The 22,218-nt window shown below is 45.3% G+C and overlaps 1 protein-coding gene across 1 annotated transcript in view; it reads left to right on the top strand.

The window, feature by feature from the left end:
- LTBP2 (latent transforming growth factor beta binding protein 2) overlaps positions 1-18,449 on the top strand; it is a 193,071-nt gene extending 174,622 nt beyond the window's left edge. The window contains exons 18-35 of the mRNA XM_036735285.1: positions 985-1,104; positions 3,333-3,452; positions 4,398-4,520; positions 5,554-5,679; positions 6,540-6,662; positions 8,935-9,060; positions 9,529-9,651; positions 10,411-10,542; positions 10,679-10,804; positions 11,671-11,814; positions 12,182-12,373; positions 12,537-12,620; positions 13,312-13,440; positions 14,211-14,348; positions 14,440-14,604; positions 14,923-15,204; positions 17,080-17,229; positions 17,655-18,449. Coding sequence (XP_036591180.1) covers positions 985-1,104; positions 3,333-3,452; positions 4,398-4,520; positions 5,554-5,679; positions 6,540-6,662; positions 8,935-9,060; positions 9,529-9,651; positions 10,411-10,542; positions 10,679-10,804; positions 11,671-11,814; positions 12,182-12,373; positions 12,537-12,620; positions 13,312-13,440; positions 14,211-14,348; positions 14,440-14,604; positions 14,923-15,204; positions 17,080-17,229; positions 17,655-17,800 — 2,549 coding nt within the window. The 3' untranslated portion in view covers positions 17,801-18,449. The remainder of the gene's footprint in view (positions 1-984; positions 1,105-3,332; positions 3,453-4,397; positions 4,521-5,553; positions 5,680-6,539; positions 6,663-8,934; positions 9,061-9,528; positions 9,652-10,410; positions 10,543-10,678; positions 10,805-11,670; positions 11,815-12,181; positions 12,374-12,536; positions 12,621-13,311; positions 13,441-14,210; positions 14,349-14,439; positions 14,605-14,922; positions 15,205-17,079; positions 17,230-17,654) is intronic.
- Positions 18,450-22,218: the final 3,769 nt, after the last annotated feature.

Below are 22,218 nucleotides of genomic sequence, written 5' to 3'. Positions count from 1 at the left end.
GTCGGTGGCTGAACCACAAACTCTGTCCCCCGCAGCTTTTTCCACTAACCGTCTCTGTTGTCTATGGTGTGTGTGGGTTGGGAAGTCTGGTAACTGCCACAGCTCACTGATTCAGGGTGCTAGGTCCTGTCCTGCCCAGCTCCTGGTCTGGTTGGTCCTGCTGCCTCCCATGCTGAGCTCGGCTCCCCTCCACTGTGTGCGTGATAGACCTCATCCAGCGACCATCCAGGCTGTCCTGGGCTGGATCCCTGCTTCCCTCTGCTATTTTGTGGGTTCTGCAGTTCTAGAATTTGTTCAGAGGCATTTTTTTAGGTTTTTGGAGGGACGTGGTGGGGAGCTCACGCAAGTCCCTGCTTTCCAGCCGCCATCCTGGCTCCACCCCTCAGATTACTTCCATTTTTCAAATGAGAAGATTGAGTCTCAAAGAGTCCCAGTAACTTGTCTAAACTTCTATAGCTGATGAATGGCAGAGCCAGCCAGGCCTGTCCACTTTCTTTGCATATACAGCACTGAAGAGATGATGTGAAAGGTGGTCTCCTGGGTAGTCTCCATGGGAAGTTATTTCTTTGGGTGGAAAGACAACAGTGTTTTCTCCCTGAGACGAGCCCAAAAATCAAATAAAAAAATTTTGGAGCTGAAAAGATCTTAAACATTATCTAGTCTCATCCTGTATTTGATAGATGAGGAAACTAAGTCTCCCAATGGGGAAGTGACTTGCTCAAGGTCACATGGCTTGTAAGTTAAAACTGGGATTAGAACTCAGGTCTTTCCACCATAATTAGCTGCCTCTCCTTATGGATGAAGGACAGCTGGGAGCCAGATGGTGTCCCAAGAGGGCAAAGGGAAGGGGACCTTTGTTTTCCAGACACTTGGGTAAAGATCTTTATCAGTTTGGCTACAGTCAATCTCTTCAAGCTCTCACACTCTTCCCAGAATCCCTACCTCATTTCTTCCACCAACCAAGAATCACTGGTGTGTTCACAGATGTAGATGAGTGTGAGCAACCAGGGGTGTGCATCGGGGGACAATGCACCAACACTGATGGCTCTTACCACTGCGAGTGTGGCCAGGGATACATCATGGTCCGGAAGGGACACTGTGAAGGTAAGAGAGCCAGAAGTACACCATGTCCTGGCCTCCTACTCTCCACCTACATCTACAACTCTCCCTGGATCCCTCCAGCCTTCAGCTGGAAGTCTCTATCCAAGAGACGGTGCTTTCTGGGGTTGTTCCACTATTGCCACTTAATTCTGAGAAAATTTGGTGCCCTCAGATGAGGAAGCCAAGGCTAGGGAAGGTTAAGTCATTTGCCAAAGTCACACAGGCAGGAAGCATAAGAAAGGGGATTTGAAACCAGACCCTCTGACTTCACTGCTTTCTCCACGTTGGCTCCCTAAACCTTAGGAGAACTGAATATCTCCCATGCTGTGTCATTTTCACATTTTGCTGCTGCCCTAGTTTTTTAGTGTTTTATTTTAGAGAGAGAGTTCTTAATGTTTCTAGTGTCACAAAAACAAAACTTCTCCACTGGCAGTCTAATGAAGCCTATGGACCTCTTCTCAAAATCATGTGTCTAAGTGCATAAAATGAAATACATTGGATTACCAAGAAAACAAATTATATTAAAATACAATTATTAAAATACATTTAAAAAAACTTCACGGATGCCAGGTTAAGAATTGCTATTTTAAAGTATCTACAGAAATCCACAGTCATTTCAAAAGCCCTGAATTCCCATCCTAATCTCCTTCTCTCCTTGTAAAAAAGACTTCTGATCCTATGGCCATACCAGTTACATTGTATGCCTGACTCCAGCTTGACCTTTACATATGTATTTTGTTACCCTTCCTTGAAAGTGCTCCTCTAACATATGATAAAGCAATTTGCCCCCTTCTGACAGAGAAGTAATGCACACAAGGTGCAGAAAGACATAGCCACCTCATGGATTTGTTTTATGTGACTATGATTTTATTATCATGCTTTTTTCCCCCACCTTTCATTGTTCTTAATGAGAGAGGGGGAATAACCAGGAGGCAGTTAGCAATACTGGTGGGGGAAAAAAGAGGGCCATTGAAATATAATTTTTAAAATACACAGAACAGAAGGATGCTCAGAAGGGAACACAGAAAAGCAGGACAGATTTGAAAGTAATGTGTTAAATTTATTTATATACTTTTAAAAAAGGTAAATGCTATGACATAGAAATTCATGGTTTCATATTATCTTTTTATGTTTAAAAATAATTATAAAGTACCCCTTTAAATCATTACAGTTTTTAAAATGTCTTTGTATTAGAAAACTCTGCCCATAATCTTTCCTCAAATGTTACTTTGAGCTGTGCGCCTGCTCGAGGCATATGGCATTCCTTCTTATAGGCAATGTAGCACAGCCACCTTATACGTGTAAGTGATAACCCTGGTCTCTAAAGGTTTAGTCAATAAAGGTTGCATAGATGTGTTTAAAATGGAAAAAAAAATGGTACCTACTCTATCACAGCAGTGGAGAATGTGTCTCTGGTCTAGGTGTCCCTGGGACTTCTGACTTCACTCTTTGGTGTAGCTCAGAGCCTTCTTTAGGCCACCTATTTTGGCCTAACTAGATTCACCGTGACCACTACTATCCAAACAACCAAACTTCCAACAGATACTAAGCAGATATTCATTGACCTCCATCTTGCCAGCCTTCTAGCAAAGGTTGAATGTTGCCCTTGTCAAATTTTCCTGGATAGGGGCAGCTAGGTGGCACAGTGAGTAGAGCACCGGCCCTGGAGTCAGGAGAACCTGAGTTCAAATCCAGCCTCAGACGCTTGACACACTTACTAGCTGTGTGACCTTGGGCAAGTCACTTAACCCCAATTGCTCTGCCTTCCCCCTGCAAAAAAAAAATGTAAAAAAAAATTTCCTGGATAACTTGAGATATTAGATACTTGTGAGAGTTCCATCTTAAAATTGGGACCTAGGACCTTTGTGGCAGCGGTTGATGGACCTAGCTGAAAATAGGGCACTCCTGGAAAAATGTCTTGGATATACATCCTGGGCCTGAGGTGAGACCCAAATTACTCAGCCAGCAAACATTTGATATGTGTTAGGTATTGTGCTAAGTGCTTGGCATATAAAGAAGGCAGCAACATGGTCCTTGCCCTCAAGAAGCTCACATTCTAATGGGGAAGACAACAAGTAAGTTGCTCGATATACTAGCTTTCAGTGGCTCTTCCTGGCTAAGCTCTCATCCTAGGCCAAGGCTGTGGGTGTATCAGGTAGGTAGTCACTGTTTGAGGCTACAGAACCAACAGATCACTGAGGGAGGGAGTGGGCGCCATTGTTATTTTGCAGATATTGATGAATGCCGCCATCCCAGCACCTGTCCTGAAGGGAGCTGTGTCAACTCCCCTGGCTCCTACATGTGTCTGGCCTGTGCAGAAGGCTACAGAAGCCACAGTGGACAATGTGTTGGTAAGTAACCTCTAGTTGGCTGTGATATTCTTTGGCCACTGGGGACCTCTAGGTTAGCCAGCTGAGTGAAAAGAAAAGAGAAAGACATGGGGTGGGGGGAAGGGGCAGGGTTCAAAGCAGATATGGCCTATAAATAGGCAGAATGAAGGTCTAGAGAGGGGCAAATGTTTCTCCAACCTCCATCCCTACCAGTCACCTGAGAAAACGTCTCAAGGGACTGCCTCACCACACAAAGTTTTGCTCTTCCATCTTCTGAAGCTGTTTAGCCTTGTGGGAGGCCATGGGTCCTGAATCTGGATTCAGACACAGAACAGGAAATCAATGTGGCTCAGATCCGCATAAGGGTATGCCTAAGGATCCAATCTGGCATTGTATTCCACTTGGTTCCCTCATCTCAGCACCACAGATAGGACAGCTCTAACCCATCTCTTTCCTTTCGTTCCCCCATCCCCCCAGTCCTGGAGGACTTGGTCCCATTCATTCATTCATTAGGATGGGTTACTACATAATACCAGGTGGGACTGAAGTGAACACAGAAGGGTCGGTTGCTTTCTGCCAGTAGAGGGGTAGCACAGGTAAAGGTATAAGGAAATTCAACCTTTCAAGGAAACCTAGTTCCTCTGGAAATTAGGATTTGGACCTTCCAGTTGAAGCATGAAGAATATCCTGATTCCCCAGTAACCTTATATTTAACTACTCAGGGTATGTATGTATAAACTTTATATTTATGCTCTCTATATTTTTATACATACTTTTTGGTTCCCCTGTTATAAGGTAAGCCACTTATGAGTAAAGATTGTTCTGTCTAGTGCAGTGCCTAGCATGTAGTAGGTGATTAATAAATATTTGTCCATTGATTGCTTGAGAAACCCTTATTTAACCGGCTGGTGCTCCATGGAGTGAAGAAGATCTATGTTCCCCTAAACTCTGACTCCTTTTCCCCAGATGAGGATGAGTGCCTGGCACCAGGGATCTGTTTGCATGGAAGGTGCATAAATCTGGAAGGCTCTTTCAGATGCTCCTGTGAACTGGGCTTCCAAGCCATGGAGGATGGGAAAGGTTGTAATGGTATGGACCTGCTAACTACTCTACTCTTTCTTCCCATGAGCAAGCACCAAAGAAAATGTAGTCTAGGGCATCTCTTTTGGAGGAGGAAGAATAGTTCTGAGCACCTCCCTCTGGGCATAGTCTCCACTCCACCCATCATGCTATGAACAGGCCTCAATCCACACCCTCCCCACCTTCATCTACCCTTACATATTTCCCTTACTAAATCTCCAGTGAGAGGCCTAGTGACAGAAATTTGTCCTATCTAATTGCCCATCTCCAAAAGCCTGTCTCTTTCTCTGTTTGCCCTGAAAAGAGTCCTCTAATGAGGGACTCAATGACCTATTTTAGACCTGGATGAATTGTCACTTAGGACTTGTGCCCCACTGATCTCTGCCTTGATACTGAGGGCTCATTTTCTTGCTAATCTTGTGTGAGTGGGTACCAAGTATCTGAGAACAGCACAATATGTGAAGGTATTTCCTGTGGGTGATGGGGAGATATCATAACATACTGAACTGGAAGGCTTCTAAGAGGCCAGGTCATCCATCTTCCTGTCTATAGTCAAGACTATACCAGATAAGGTCTTTCCTGAAAGTCTTGTGAAAGATTGGATATGGGGAATGCCCAAAGTGGCTGTGAATGGCCATCTTTAGAAAAATGTTGGTGATTCAACCAGAGGCAATGGGAAGGAAGGGGCAGAAGGGATCTGAGAGCCATCTGAATCCCCAGGTCTTTGAGACAGAGATAGATGTCCTTGGGAAGGAGATGCTGAGGCCAACAGAGAAGGGAAGAGCCTTAGAAGATCCAGAAAAGAGTGAATGGATGGATGGATGGATGGATGGATGGATGGATGGATGGATGAAAGGAAAGGGAAAGGAGGAAAAGGAGAGGCACTGGGTCTCCTTTGTTGGGGAAATTAGTCTTGGATTTGGTTGTGTAAAATTGCCTGGATTCACATATCACCCATTTCCAAAGGACCTGCAGTGAGTTCTCTACTGTCCATTCATGAGGCCGAATGGGGCCCTCTGACTTGTGTACTTGTCTATCACAGATATAGATGAATGTGCCTCTCCTGGTGTCTGCCTCTCTGGGATTTGCTCTAACACCATTGGTTCCTTCTCTTGTAATGCCTGTGACAGGGGATACCAGCCAGATGCCCTTGGGCATACATGTGAAGGTAAAAGCTGAATGTTTCCTTCTGAAACCCTTTATCCCCTCAAGAATTGGGCTGGGCTATACCAGCCAAAACAGCTATACCAATTCCAGAGGGCCTACAGGTTGATGAGGAAGGGCCAAACTTAGTGTTACTCATCAATGGGAATGACAAGTTTTTGTTTTCTATGATCCAGGAGGCTGTAAAGAAAGGGCAGTTCACCCACCCCTCCAAGAGTATCCCCCACCCCCAATCTCAATCCATACACACCTTCAAAAGTCTCCCCCATCCTCTCCCCCCACCCTTCCAAATCCTAATCCATATACCTCTCTAAAAGTCCCTCCCCCACCCTGTCCCTTACTTTTCTCACCTCTATATGTTCAGAAGACCTCTACACCCTTCCAGATGTACACATTTCTTCAACCCAGATGAGAGTAATATTCCAACATTACAAGCCCTCTAGCCTTACCTCTGTGTTAGTTCTTCCTTTCACACCCCATTTTTATAATATAATTACTCCCTTTTACCTTTTCCTACTGTCCATTCATCTGGTTGAAAACCAATTTTGGTTTTTAGAATCATCCCATCACATACAACTGAGCCTCAACCCATCTCCAGGGTTGGGGGAGGGGAGGAAAAAAAAGAAACGTATACGATAACTTTGTTGTATATTTGGAGGGAAGAACAAGTTGTACATGGTAGATTTGCAGCTTCATGTGCACTCATCTTTTTTATTGTACTTTGTTATGAAAATGCTTGTTTTGTTCCCTGAATTGAAAATAAATTTAAAAAAAAAGAGAGAGAGTGCAGTTGAGGATACCCCACCCACCCTCTTCTTGGACCATATTGATGGTCAAAACAATTTTTCCTTGTGCCACTTGCAGATGTGAATGAATGTGAAGACCACGAGGCCAACTGTGTAGGAGGAAAATGCAGGAATACCCCGGGCTCCTACCAGTGCCATTGTCCACTGGGCTTCCAGCTAATCAATGGCACCATGTGTGATGGTAAACCTCAGTTATCTCCCCGTCTGTGATTTTGCTTCTCCTACTTTTATCTCCCAAACTAATACTAACTTTCCTGCTTGAGAGGGAAGAATATACATTTGATTTGCTTCAACACCATCTTCAATGCCTTCTCCCTACTGGGTTTACAACAGGGCCATTCAATGAAGGAACAGATAAGTTGTTTACCAAAATTGTGGATGACACCAAGCTGGGAGGGATAGCTAACTTATTGGATAAGAAAGTCTGGATCCAAAAACACCTTGACAGGCTAGAAAAAGGGGCAGAAACTAATTAAATGAAACTTAATAAGGGTAAATATCACATCCTATATTTGAATTCATGAAATCACTCATATACATACATGATGGGAAGGCATGAGTAGACAGCAATTTTCATGAAAAGTGCTTGGGGGTTTTGGTGGACTAAATATAAAAATGAATCAATTGTGTAAAGTGGCAGCTCCCCCACACTCCTTCCCCCCCCCCAAAAAAACTGTTGATATTAAGCTATATGATAGAAATATAATGTCTAGGACTAGGAAGCTATATTGTGCCCTACATGTCAGACCACATCTAAAGTCTTGACTTCAATGATGCATTTTAGGGAGAATGTTGATAGACGGGATTATGTCCACAGAAGGACAGGCAGGATGATGAGGTGATTGGAAACCAGGACATAGGATCCATGAGGTCAATGAAGATGTTTAGCCTTGAGAAGAGAAAGCTTAAGAGGCACATGATAATGCCTTTGAAATGGGGCAGCTAGGTGGCTCAGTGGATAGAGAGCTGGGCCTGGAGTCAGGAAGACCTGACTTCAAATCCAGCCTCAGATACTTCCTAGCTGTGTGACCTTGGGCAAGTCACTGAATCTTGTCTGCCTTGGTTTCCTCATCTGTAAAATGAGCCATATCTTTGCCAAGAAAACCCCAAATGGGGTCACAAAGAGTTGGACACGACTGAAAAGACTGAACAACAACATGGGGAAGAGAGAGTGAATAGTGCCCCTTCCATATTCAATTAGATCCAATTCAACAAACATTTATTAAGCACCTACTATGTGCAGAGTACTATGCTAGGAGCTGGACATACAACAGCAAAACAGTTTTTACTCTCAAGGAGCTTCCATTTGACTGGACATAATTATAGAGGCAGCCAGGTGGCACAGTAGAGAGTATGGGATTTGGAGTCAGAAAGACAAAAGTTTGAATCCTACCTCAAACACTTATTTATTAGCTTCCGTATGCGAAGTACTCAGCAATTTTTTTGGGAGGGGGGAGGCAATTGGAGTTAAGTGACTTACCCAGGGTCACACAGCTAGTAAGTGTCTGAGGCCAGATTTGAACTCAGGTCCTCCTGACTCCAGGGCTGGTGCTATATTCACTGTGCCTATATAAGTGATAGCGAGTATTAGCTAGCTATTATCATGGCAGGGGGGTAGTGGTGGGAATGAGGAGGAATACCACATGTATGCAGAGAAGTAAATACAAGATCTGTATACAAAGCAATATCAAAAGGCAGATTGTACTGACACCTGAGGGATCTGGAAAGACTTCAGACAGAAAGTGGCCCCTGAGCTGTGATATGAAGGAAGCTGGAAGGTAGAGGGAGGAAGGGAGTGCATTCCAGACATAGGGGAAACATGTGGCCATTTGTAGAAAAGCTCAGAACCAGGAAATGAACCATCCAGCTTGGAGAACAGTCAGTGGGTCGGTTTGACTGGAACATCAAGGGAGCTAAGGGAAAAATATGACATCGGACAAGGCTGATGGCATTTTGTTTAAAACAACCCCAAAAGACAGTCAGTCAGTAAGCATTATTAAGCACCTACTATGTACCATGCGCTGGACTAAGTGCTAAGATATAAAGAAAGGCAAAAGACTGTCCTTGCCAATTGAAAAAATAATTCCTCCTGAAGGCCCAGGATGCAGTCGGTGACCTTGGCCTTTCTAAATTGAGGTCTTTCTTTCCCAGGCAGGTCTCAGTTTGCCTGACTTTACCATTCAGTGACTGATTCTACCTCCATCCTCCACCCTAGGGCCTAGGCCAGCTCCTTGGGTATTTTTATTTGTGTATCCCCAGCACCTAACACAGTACTTGCACATAGTAGGCACTAAATAAATATCAAGTAAGTGGGAAAGGATGTGGGAACATTAAGGGGAATGCAGTGTGGTGACTGAGCCCCACTAGAGCTAGCAAAGAAAGAGACCCATTGGTGCCTACCCTATGGCTCTGCAAGGCTCAAGGGACCTACCCAATCCCTATCTTCCCTACAGATCTAGATGAATGTGCTGGGGAGGAAGAATGTGCACCCCATGGCGAGTGTCTCAACACCCACGGGTCCTTCTTCTGCCTCTGTGCTCCTGGCTTCTCTAGTGAGCCTGGGGGCACCAGCTGCATGGGTAAGTGGCTGTCAGGGCAAATGATCAGTCATTCAATTCAGACTATGGCCCTGTTGAGGGTGTAACTAGGTCTAATTACTAGGAGTTGGGCACTAAGAGCCATGCCCAGGTGCTTTTGGCATATATCATTACCATGGACAGATTGCTAGGAGGCCAGGTAAAAAGAGGCTCAGAAGTCTCTTATCAGGCCTCGGTTGAGATGGGTTCTCTGCCTTTATCCCATCCCATCATATTGGCTACTGTTCTCTCCTTCCCCTTCTGCTACTGGTTTGTCCAGGCCTCTCCTGTTTGGAGAATTTCAGCTCTGGGCTTTCCCATCCTCATCCCTGGCCTCTCCATATCTACCCTAATTATCCCTTGCCCACTGCATTGGGTACCCCAACCTGCAGAAGGAACCTCCCTGGGAGCAGGCAGCTGAGAAGAGATTCAGCCTTAGGCAAGGGGATGCTCTTTGGCCTTCTCTTCTAGATGTGGATGAGTGTGAAGTCATAGCCAGTTGCCTGGGAGGGCAATGTCTCAACACAGAGGGTTCCTTTGTCTGTGTGTGTGAAAGTGGATTCCAGACATCTCCAGAGAATGGGGAGTGCGTGGGTAAGAACTGGCCTGGCCTGGGCCACAACAAACTTGTGCTTCTGTTCAGAATAGAGAAGATTTGAGAGACAGTGTGGTATGATGAAGGGTCCTGGACTTGGCCTCAAGATACCTGAATTTAAACCCCAGCTATGGTATTTGTTATCTGTGTCACCATAACCTTCCAGAGTCTCAGTTCCTTCCTCTATAAAATGGGGAATGATACTTGTACCACCTAAGTCATTGGCTTCTCATAGGGACAGTCCTGTTTAAAAGTGAGTTATTATTCCATCCCCTGTCCCTCCTCAGCTCTTTCCTGATTCTGATACATATTGTAAACTTAAAAGGGCCAGGGACTACAGATTTTCTAGCACTGGGTGGTCCCTAAGTTCCCATGGGCATTAGAAGTGGTATCAATTGAGCAGAAAGGATTTATTGAGCCTCCACTGTGTACACAGAAGTAAACTAGAGATTAAGGGAGAATCCAAGAGAAGTAAAAGTTTCCTGTCCTTAATGAGCTTATAATCTAGATATAATTTTCTTTTACAAACTTATAAGTCCTTTTGCGCATTTATCTTTCTGAGAGCTTATGGAAGCCCTAGGGCTGAGGAATTTGTTCCACAATCAGTAGGAGAGGTGGCTGATGTGACCATACTTACATAGAACAGACTAGGGTTCCTCCAGAAGTGATCTTGGGATCCTTGGGCCATATCGCTAAGCTGGAACTGACATACTTCTCTTCCTCCTCCCTTGGCTCCTGCATGTTTGTGCTGGTGACAGATGTGGATGAATGTAAGGATTATGGGGACACGGTGTGTGGAACCTGGAGGTGTGAGAATAGTCCCGGATCGTACCGCTGCATCCTGGGCTGTCAGCCTGGCTTCCACATGACCCCAACAGGAGACTGCATTGGTAAGGAAGGGCAAGAAGAACTTAAGGGAAAGCTCAGAGGACTGTTCCAAGGTCCACAAGTCCAGGGATAAGGATGAAGGAGGAAGAAACATGGATGAGGAAAAGAGTACCTATCCCCTTCTCTTCCATCTCTCAGACATAGATGAGTGCACCAATGAGACCTTGTGTGGGACCCATGGCTTCTGTGATAATACCGATGGCTCCTTTCGCTGCCTGTGTGACCGTGGCTATGAGGCTTCACCCTCTGGCCGGGACTGTGTTGGTGAGAATCCTACTGGCCATCCCTGGAGGGATGACAAGTCCTTCCCTCCCTTTCCAAAGGTCTTGAGCATCTGGCCATGGGAGCTCCTGTGGCTATTCAGATGATGAATAAGTCCCAGCACTGAGTACCGATCTGTCTTGCCCTTGACAGATGATTGTGGTGATAGAAACCAGCAACAAACAAGAAAGGAAAAAATCTTAGCATATAAGAAAGACAATGTGGAAAGGGCTCTGGAATTGGGAATCAGGTGATCCCTGGGTTCAAGCCTCAGCTCTGTCACTGACTATATGAGTTTGGGCAAATCCCTGGACCCTTCTGGGCTCTGGTTTCCTTCCATCACTGACAATCTGATTGTACATAATAAATTGTGTGGGAACTAGAAAAGTTAATCAGTAAGATGTTGTTTGAGAAATTTTCATGGAGGAAGGTGAAGTTTCAGCCAGGTCTCTAACCTGGCTCTCTTCTATTGCCCAGGGGTTTCAGAGGAGTAAGGGTAGGCAGGATCTACCATCTTAGGGCAATCTACTTTAAAGCTAACACCCAGAGCCTCCTATGAAGGAGAGCAGACCTTGTCTCTTTCCTCTCCCTCCTTCTGATTGTCTCCCTTTCTGTCCACAATCCTGAACACATCTGTCCACCTCCTTCCATTACCCCGCACGCACACATATCTACGCACTTATTCCTCTATCACTTCCCCCAAGACCATCCAGCTTGCTTGTTTGTCTTCGGAGAAGACGAGCTCATGGGGGTGCCAGATTGGCTGGAGGCAGAAGTCAGGACCAAAGGATCGATCAGGCCATTCATTGTCCCCTGCAGAAGCTGCCTTTTTCCTTCTGTCTGTCACTAACTGTCTTTGTCCTGTACAGATGTGAATGAGTGCGAGCTGATGGTGGCAGTGTGTGGAGCTGCACTCTGTGAGAATGTGGAAGGCTCCTTCTTGTGTCTCTGTGCCAACGACCAGGAGGAATATGATGCACAGGATGGCCGTTGCCGCCAACGGACAATCGGAGGTGAGGGGTCTGCTGTGTGTGGGGCGTGGGACAGAAGGGCAGTAGATGGGTACAGAGCAAGACAGAAGGGAGGGATGCTAATTAATAACGGCAAGAAGCAGACCAAGGGGGAGACAGGAGTTTTTCCACCTTCTCAGGAGATCAGGCAGACCCCTGCCTGGTTCTAAGAGCATTCTGCTCCAGTCCAGGGGCTGTCCGGAAGACAGATAATTTTTGAACCAGAGTTTATTTTGGGGCAACCTTACAGGAGCCTGGAAAATACCAAATTAAATTAGACCCTGTAGGCCTGCCCTAGATGTAGTGTGATCCCTCTAGTTGAATCTGGTCCATGAAGGGACACAATCAAACTGATTTCCATCAAATACAGGCCAAGAAAGCATTGAGGGGCCAACTGGGGAACACTTTGCTGGACCAGAGCGCAAACTGTGCTACTCAGGACCAAGCAACCCGTCAGCCTGCACCAGCATTCTGGGCCGGAACACTACACGAGAGGAGTGTTGCTGCACCCAGGGGACCAACTGGGGAGACAGCTGTGACCCCTGTCCTTTCCCTGGCACAGGTAGGGGGCCCCAGGAGCCAGCATGGAAGCATGGGGCTCAGGGAAAGCCTATGAATTTGCCAGAGGGATGAAACAACATGAGCAGGAAGGAAGAAAGGCGAGGTGAGGGGAAAGGCTTTTGTTTCATCTGAGCTCTGGCTTCTCTCTTTACTACTCCTCCCAGTGGAATTCAGCGAGATCTGCCCCAGCGGTAAGGGATATATCCCTGTGGAAGGCTCCTGGATGTTTGGACAAACCACATATACTGGTAAGGTCCTTCCCCAGAACTTTTCCTCCTCTGCTTCTTCCTTGTCCATTCCTACCTCCTGAGCAGATGGGAAGATCCTCATAGGATGTCTTCACCTGAAATGCCAGCCAGGGTTCTGATCATTCAGTCAATAATAGTCAATAAACATTTATTAAGCACCTACTATGAGCCAAGCACTATACAAATAAAAACAAGACAGTCCCTGTCTTCAAGGAGCTTACAGTCTAAGGGAGAAGACACCGCACAGAAGGAAGCTGAAAAGTGGGAAGTAGGATGGGGAAGAACATACCCCCAACTTTTTTCACTCCCTGAGTACTTTAGCTAAAGGTATTTTCAGCTGATTAGCCCCAAGGAAGTCTACAAGACCCCAACTCAACTACAGGCTTCTTCTGTTGCCCCCCAAAACCACCAGTTTCTGTCTTCCCTGTATTTGTTCCCTATATAAGAAACCAGTCTAGGACTGCCATCTCAGAAGCCATTACTTTCCCTCCCACTCATAGCCACATGTGAACACAGGGGAATAAGAAGAAAGAAGAGATGTCTGAAAGTATCACATCATCCTGCCTGCCTCCCCCCATCCTTGCCCCAACCCCGATGAACCCACTACAGATTGTAGGGAGTGAAGTCCCAGCATTCTGGGTGTTCAGGTAGGAGGGACCCTGTCCCTGATGACAACTCTGTCCCCATTCAGATGCAGATGAGTGCACCATGTTCGGCTCAGAGGTTTGTCACAATGGCCAGTGCCTCAACACGGTGCCTGGATACATTTGCCTTTGCAACCCTGGCTATCGCTATGATGCATCCCTCATGGCGTGTGAAGGTAAGATCTGTCCTCTTCACTAAGCTTCACTAAGACCCTCAGCTAATGGCTCTCCATTTCACTTGCCCTGAATTATCAGAAAAATCTGTCCTCCCCCTAGGGAAAGTGATATCTTCTCAAGAAAAAGGAGCTTCCCTACCTGGGGGACACTGTGATTGGATTAGTGGCCAATACCTCTAAGGTGAGGGGATTCATAGAGCTATCAGGGTTCCACCATCATTCCTCAGGAGTGACACAGCCCCTGAGGTCCTATATTACAAAGACAAGCAACAGGCTTAGCTGTGGGCAGGCATCACCCTAGGAGGAATCCCAATGGGAGTAGCCTCTAAGGCAGCTAGATGGAACAGTTGATAGAGCACTCGATTTGAATCTGGAAGACCTGAATTCAAATACTGCCCTAGACAAGCACCCTTGGCAAGTCGCTTAACCTTTGCCAACCTGTTTGCTCATCTGTAAATGGGGATAATAATGCTTATGTCTCAGAGTTGTTCTGCACATCAAATGAGATAATGCATCAATCGCTTTGCAAACCTTAAAGTTCTAAATAAATGCTGGCATCATCATCATCATCATCATCCATGTGGAAAGAGTCATGATGCCATAGCCTTCGGTTGGGATGTGAAGGATGGAGAAACTGGAACATCTTTGTTGTTTATTTACATCATCTCCCCTATTCTAGGCCAAAGTCAGTTCACAGGCCTTGCTGGTCCTTAGTTCCCCATCTCTGCCCCTGCTCCTGCCACCCAGCCTCTCCCTTGTCTTTCCCACAGATCATAATGAATGCCAGGACACAGCCTGTGAGAATGGAGAGTGTGTGAATACAGATGGGTCTTTCCACTGCTTCTGCAGTCCCCCACTGGTCCTGGACCATAGCCAGAGGCACTGTGTGAACAGCACAAGTAGCATGGGTAAGATCGGGGCAGCGTACACACCATGGGAACGCCAAGGCGGGGAGCTGGGACGGCAGGGCCCACTTGATATCTTTTTGTCCTTTGGCAGACCTCCCAGACCATGACATCCACACGGACATCTGCTGGAAAAAAGTCACTAATTATGTCTGCAGCCAGCCCTTTCGAGGTCGCCGTACCACCTACACTGAGTGCTGCTGCCAGGATGGAGAGGCCTGGAGTCAGCAGTGTGCCCTGTGCCCCCCCAGGAATTCTGGTGAGACGGAAAACTGGCTGGGCTGGGCATCCATAGCATAGACCTGGGCCAGAGGCAGCAGGATAGAGAGATTCCTAAGGATTCCCCATTAGCTGGAAAGGTGGTAGAACAAGGTGAGAATGTGTGAAGAGAAATCATAATGCTCTTTAATGAAAGGGGTCCCTGTGGCAGTCCTCCGAGAGTACTGCCCCCCCCCAAGGAGGTTAAGTCACGTTGATATGCCCTCTGTGCTCTGGGGGAATAGAGAGTAGGCTGAGGGTCAAGAAGGCAAGCGTTGCTCTAAATTTGTACTCAAAGCTTTTCTCTCCTCCCTGACAGAGGTCTTTGCTCAGCTGTGCAACGTGGCCAGGATAGAAGCTGAGCGAGAAGCCGGCCTTCACCCCCGGCCAGGCTATGAGTATGGCCCAGGCCCCGATGACCTGCACTATGGTCTCTATGGCTCTGAGGGGGCCCCTTTTTATAACTACCTGACTCCCGAGGAGGGTGCCTCTGAGCCCCCATTCCTGCATTCTGCCAGCCGCCCAGTGTCCAATCTCCCTGCTCCTGAGCCACCGCTACAGCCTTCAGAAGTCCAACCCCACTTTGTGGGCAGCCAGCCAGGTTTGTACCACCTGCCCGTGGCAGCAGTGGAGAGGAGGTGGGATCGGTACCTTTTCCCATTTCTCTCTTCAAACCCAACTTGCTAATTCCTCTCCCTTGAGGGTAGAAAAGGGAAGCCTGACCTCACCCGTGAAAGTCATAGAATCGAAGGATAGACAGTTGGGAAGGACCTAGTGCCACTTAGCCTCTCTAAGACTCCGATCTCTCATCTGTAAAATGAGAGAATAAAGGAATAGAACACAGGTCATGACTCCCAGTGCAGTGCTCATTCCGTGACCCTGCACTGCCTCTCATGAAGAAGCTAATCTAAGGGACAGGAACCTCCGTGTTGCAGTCGTCAAACATTTAACGAGCAGCAATGTTAGACTAACTACAACATATTAGACACTGGAGTGTCAGATTCTCAAGCACCTCCGATGTATGACATGGTTTCTAATCTCAACCAGTTTACACATAGGACTATGCATCTGCCTATGTGATGTGTGTATACATACTTCCCTGTGGGTCCATTTTTCTCACTCATCCTAAAGACCAATGAATTAATAATTCATTCAAGAATAATATCTTAACCACCTATTATATGCCAAACACTGTGCTGCATTGGGGAATTAAAATTCAATTGAAAAATTGAACTCAGTTACAATTCAAACATGCCCTCATGGTGTTTACAAATTGGGGTGGGGGAAGAATGTGATGCTATATGTAGCATCCTCCATACATCCTTCACATATGTAATGCCATCAAAAAAAATACTAACTATAAACGAAAAATAGAATCTTATCAGAGAGATATACAACTCAACATGGAGTTGGAGAAAGAAAATGCCATTCTAGTTGGCCTTGAAGAATGGGTACAATTTCAAAGGGTGGATATGATAGAAATAGGAAATTCCTGTAAAACGAGTACTATGAACTAAGGCATAGAGGTGGAAAAGCATAGCATGTGTACAAGAGAGACCATGTTTGTTGTTGTTTAGTCATTTTCAGTCACGTCTGACTCTTCGAGACCCCTTTTCTTGGCAAAGACACTGGAGTGGTTTGCCATTTCCTTCTCCAGCTCATTTTACAGATGAGGAAACTGAGGCAAATAGAGTTAAGTGACTTGCCTGGGTCATACAGCTGAGGCTAGATTTGAACTCAGGTCTTCCTGACGCCAGGCCTGGCACCTGGCTGCCCAAGGGACAATGACTTGTCTGTTAAAGATGGAGTGTAATGTGAGATAAGGCTTAAAAGTAGGGGAGGTGCCTATTGGAGAAAAGCCTTGAATGCTTTAAATCTGAACCCTCATGTCTCCAATCTTCTGACTACCTTGGGGCCAGATCTCAAAATCTGCTTACAACTGCCATAAGGGATAGATAGATAGATAGATAGATAGATAGATAGATAGATAGATAGGTAGATAGATATAGATATAGATAGATATATGTATGTATATGTATATACTTTATAAATATACATAATATACACGCATGCATCCATGTATGTGTGTGTGTGTGTATGTGTGTGTGTGTGTGTGTACACATGTATTTTAAACAGAATCAAAATACATTTTCATTTCCTTGGTTTTTTTTGGGGAAAATTTCATGATACCCCTGAAGATCACTGTTAATGAATGTTCTGAGGGGCAGCTAGGTGGTGCAGTGAGTAGAGCACTGGCCCTGAATTCAGGAGGACCCGAGTTCAAATCCGGCCTCAAAAACTTGACATACTTACTAGTTGTGTGACCTTGGGCAAGTCACTTAACCCCAATTGCCCTGCCTTCCCCCCTGCAAAAAAAAAAATCAATGTTCTGAAATACTGTAAAAACAGACAAGAAATCATTGGAAGTTGGGTTATGTGTCCCTTCCTTCTCTCCCTCCATCCTCTGACTCCCCAGGAAACTATGAAAGCTTCGAAGGTCTCCGAGCAGAGGAGTGTGGCATCCTCAATGGCTGTGAGAATGGCCACTGTGTCCGAGTAGATGAGGGCTATACCTGTGATTGCTTTGAAGGCTTCCAGCTGAATACTGCCCAGATGGCCTGTGTAGGTAAGTTTAGAATGGGATCAGGGCTAGGCAGTGGCATTCCCAGGGAGAGGGATAGTGTGGTCATGTCACATGGTATTGGCAAAAAGACTAAGGAGCTGGTTAGGGTCTTCTTGCAGTTGTTTAAGACCATCTGGAACCCTGCTGCTGTCCCTTGGTGCGTCTACTTGGAATCAGTCAACTCCAAGAGCTGAGGGAAGCCTATTCTGTGCAGATTCTCAGGATAAGACTGAAAAGGGGACAAGATTTCTATAGCTGCTACCCTAGGGGTTGGTTCAGGACTGTTGCCTTGTACTCTTGAGGGGAAAGTATTATTTCCTTTACTTAAAGGAGAAAGACATACTAGGGTTTGCTCACAAAGGCTGGTGAATCAGGCAAAGGAAGCTCTGACCACCCCTAGTTCACTGCCCTCATCCACTCTCTTATAGATGTAAATGAATGTGAGGACATGCATGGGCCCACATCTCTCTGTGCACATGGTCAGTGTGAGAACACCGAGGGTTCCTACTACTGCCGGTGCTCTCTGGGTTATGTGGCCATGGTGAGTCCTCCCCGCTGTATCCCCAAGGAGTAGTGAAGAACAGCACTGGCAGCCACCTGGAAATGGCCCACAGCCACCCGCAAGGGCCCTGAGGAGTCTGTCCCAACAAGGAAGATACCATGATGGCAGCAGTATGGCGGCTGGAGGCTCCGCCCCCAACAGGCCTATTCATCTCTCAACATCTCTCATGCCTGAGGTCCGGAGAGGGCCTGCCTCAGCCATGAGCATTCCAGCTTGGCTCAAACACCACCAAATGCTTTGATGCTTCATGGGGCCCATTTCGTTGCCTTTTCCTGACCTTGCCCTGTGATACTTGCTGAGGGAAGAGCCTGTTGTCTTCTCTCCAGACTGCATATCCACAGGGTCCTTTAGCCTCACACTCTAGGCATCACATTCCAGCTACGACTCTATGTGCAAGTGAACCTACAGCTGCAGAAGAGGCAAATAGCTGCCTCACCCTTCCGCCGGTCCTTCAGACCCCACTGTGCTGGACTTGACAGGGATTCGAGTTTTGCTGATGACTCCAAAGCCCCTCTCCAGAGGACTTCTGTGTCTACTAGACTGGGCTGGGCCCTTCTTTTGATGTATCTCCATTCTATAGCCATTTCTGTAACCCCAGGTGGGCAGCAGAGACCCTCACCACAGAGAAGCAAGACTGGTGCTGGCCTTCTTGTGCACAGGAGATGCGAGAGAAGGGAAGCAAAGACAGATCCAAAGGAAACAAGATTAAAAAGGGATGGGGGTTGGGGAGCAGAGAAGGAGAATGGGGAGGCAAAGGAGAAAGAAAGAGCCAGAGTTTTACATGAGTCTAAAGGAAACATTTCAGTGGCTTCAGCTTGGTAAACTTGCACCTCCTAGCAGGTCATAGCCCTGTGTGTGCCAGTAGCAGGGCTGTTGCAAGATGCCCCCATCTCCAACAGACCATTGTAAAATACACATAGCTTTTTACAGGAACCAAATTTCTCTTGTGCTCTCCTTTTTTGAAAAACAGTTTGATGTGTTATAAATAAAAAGGTCTATTTTCTGGCCCGTGGATTACAACATATGTGTTGTGTATTTTTTTAACCTTTGCTTAAGCAATTCAGTTTCAAGTGTTTGAATTCAACTGAATTTCAGTTTCAATTGAATTCAAATAGGCAGTGGATGCCTACCTGTTTGATAGACACTGTTTGGAACTGAGAAAGATCCAAAGCTAACTGAGTAGGGTGGAGCATGGCTGATGGAAGCCAGGACTAATGAAAGCACATGACACATTTGGAAAACCTCATATTGTCAAGCTTTCCTAGAATGCAGCATACAGAAAGGGAAGTAGTAATGTGACCTCAGATATAATTTTCAATCTCTGCTCTGAAACCCTGGACCCCATAGAAAAATGCAACTTTTGGACCTTGACAGCTATTTTTTGTTTTGTTTTAACATCCAAATAACAGGCTTGCTTTAATTTAATCCAGCAATAGTTAGAGAAGAGTATGTCACATTCAGATTGATAGAGACAAAGAAATCCCTGTATAGATTGTCTATACCTAAAACCTTGCTCTGGTCTATGTCAGTAGCGATGTCCTGTGACCACTGCAGTGGCAATGAGGGAAGGAAACATAAAAGGGCAAATCTTTGGGGAAATAGGTTGTCAGGGAGTCAGGTCCCCAACATGCCCTATGTCTTGCCACCTAATTCAGTAGCAGTCTGAATCTTCACTTCTATAACTGGCTTTCTGCTTCTATATTGGATCTGTGGACTCTGAAGAAATTCTAGCACCAACTCAACATGACCTTTGGACTCAGACCATAATTCAGACTGTTTTCCCCAGGAGGGAATTGCATCTCCTAAATCCCCTTTCTTGCCCAATCCCCAAAACAAGTATACTTCTGCTACTCCCTCTTCACCCCAGAAGATTCAGCACAGGCCATGTTTGGTTGGGTTTTTACTAATTTAAGAGATTTGATTTCTGGTCCCAGCCTTGTTACTTAATACTTATGTGACCTTGGGTATAACTTCCTTTCTGGACCTCAATTCCCTGATCCTATGATCACTAAGATCCTCTGTAGCTCTAAATCCCACTCCTGAATGTTATTAGAGGCATAGAGAATTTGTAAGGTTTAAAAACTTTTAGGTGGGCTTTGGATGGCTGCTTTTCTAAATGGTAAAATCCAACTGATTGAGACCATTAACCTTGAGAATTTAAGTGGGTAGAGCTCACAGATGGAGTAGAATAAATGTGAAATGGTAAACAGACTCTTCTAATAGAACCAGAAGTAAAACCTATGGCTGGAATCCTTGACCAAAAGGGAACTTTGAAATAGCCCTAGACCAGAGCAACTTGATGGGAGGTAGAAGGGCAGAGGAGGAAGGAACAGGAAATAAACATGTATTAAGCACTGTGCTAAGTATTTTACAAATACTTCTTTTGATCCTTACAATAATCCTAGGAGGTGGGTGCCCTTATTGTCACCTTTTGACAATTCAGGAAAATGAGGCACAGATGAAGTGATTTGCATAGGCTGGACCAGGTCTATCCACTGTGCTGTGTAGCTGCCTTTAAGAACGGCAAAGAAGCTTTAAAGCTGGAAATGAAAAGGAGTTTTAATGTGGGGGGGAGGGAAGGCTGTGATAATCAGGATCATGGCAGCTGGCTAAGGCATCGCAAGACCTATGTGGTACCTAGATGGCACAAGGGACAGAGTACCAGCCTAGAGTCATGGATACCTGAGTTTAAATATGACCTCAGACACTTCCCAGCTGTATGACCCTGGGCATGTCACCTAACCTCTGTTGGCCTCAATTTCCTCATCTATAAAAGATAAGAGCATCTTCCTCCCAGGGTTGTTGTGAGAATCAAATGAAATGATATTTGTATAGTGCTTAGTACAGTACCTGATATATATAATGAGAACCATTATTATTATACGTTAGTATAGGGTCTGACAAAGTAGCAAATTATGGTGCATGAATGTAATGGGATTACAGGACTGGAAGAAATTATGGCTGTGGAGACATCAGAGAAGTATGAGAAGACTTCTAAAATGATGCAGAGTAAAGTAAGAACCGGGAAACCAATATATACAATGACTAAAACAATGGAAATGGAGGGAATGACAAAACAAAACCTCCATACTATAATTATAATGACTAAACCAGGGAGAAGAGATAAGAAAATGTGTCTGCCTCTCTTTGTGGAGCGGGGGGACCAGTATGTAGGATGTCACATAACTTATCAGTCCCAGTCCCAGGTTAGTTTTGCTGAACTGTTTTTTTTTTCTTTTCCTTTATTATTCTTCATTACAAGGGATGGCCTTCTGAATAGGAGAGGGGAGAGGGAAGGGAAATGAAAACCAGAATATAAAATATAAAATTTTACATAGAAATATAATTTTTAAAAAATTCAAAAGGCTAATGAAAGTGGTCAAGACAATTTTGAGAATTGGGTTAGATATAAGGAGGTGCTAGAAGCTATATCAGCTACTTATCCATAGAGGGAATATGGATATTTCATTATATTTCCGTGTTCCATAAATGTGTTAATCTTGCACTCTATGAGGTTTTTTTTTTAAATTTTGTTCTATCTTTTATTATTTACAAAGTACTTTTTTTTGGATGTTCTAAACTTTGTCCTAGGTAAATGAAGGAGGAAAAGAGCTTCTACCCAAGAGATCTGAGAGAATCTAGATACTTATTAGTATCACAGAATCTGAGAATTGGAAAGGACCATCTAGTCCAGGGCTTCTTAAACTTTTTCCACTCAAGACCCTTTTTTGAGTTTGTTGGTGTTGCATGGCCTGAGGGCATGCACAGTGCAAAGTGTTCATGCTTTGTGGTTGGAACCAAGGCTGCAGTGAAGTTGCATTCCCCCAGTAAGCACTGCCAGAAATACCTCGGATCCAATACGAGTATGTTTTTAATTAATTTTTGTTGTTGGGCTGTTCAGAAACCTTTTACTATTGCCAAATTTTTCACAACCCCATATGGGGTTGCAACCCACAGTTTAAGAAGCACTGATTAAAGTCCAAGCCATACAGTTATACATGAAAGGAATCCCTCTTATAACATACCTGATTATAATATATTGATTAAAAACCCCTTCTAGGTGGCTCAGTGGTTAGGGTGCCTGGCCTGAAGTTCAGGAAGGCCTGAGTTGAAATATGGTCTCAGACACTAATAGCTATAGGTTCATACATGACCCTGGGCAAATCATTTAACCCCATTTGCCCCAGTTTCTTCATCTGTAAAATGAGCTGTAGAAGGAAATGGCAAACCACTCCGATATCTCTGCCAAGAAAACCCCAAATGGGATCATGAAGTGTCAGAGACACGCCTGGAAAATGACTGAACAACAAATAAAACCCCCTGAGGGTTGAAACTGGCCATTTCCTGAAGCAGCCCATTCCGCTTTGGGAAGTTCTAACTTTTAGGGAATTTTTCCTTCTCTCCCTTCTTGAGTCTAACAGAAGAAGTCT

The sequence above is a fragment of the Trichosurus vulpecula genome, chromosome 8 (genome assembly GCF_011100635.1).
Source record: "Trichosurus vulpecula isolate mTriVul1 chromosome 8, mTriVul1.pri, whole genome shotgun sequence".
Taxonomy (NCBI): domain Eukaryota; kingdom Metazoa; phylum Chordata; class Mammalia; order Diprotodontia; family Phalangeridae; genus Trichosurus; species Trichosurus vulpecula.
This window is presented reverse-complemented; position numbering and strand designations above follow the sequence as displayed.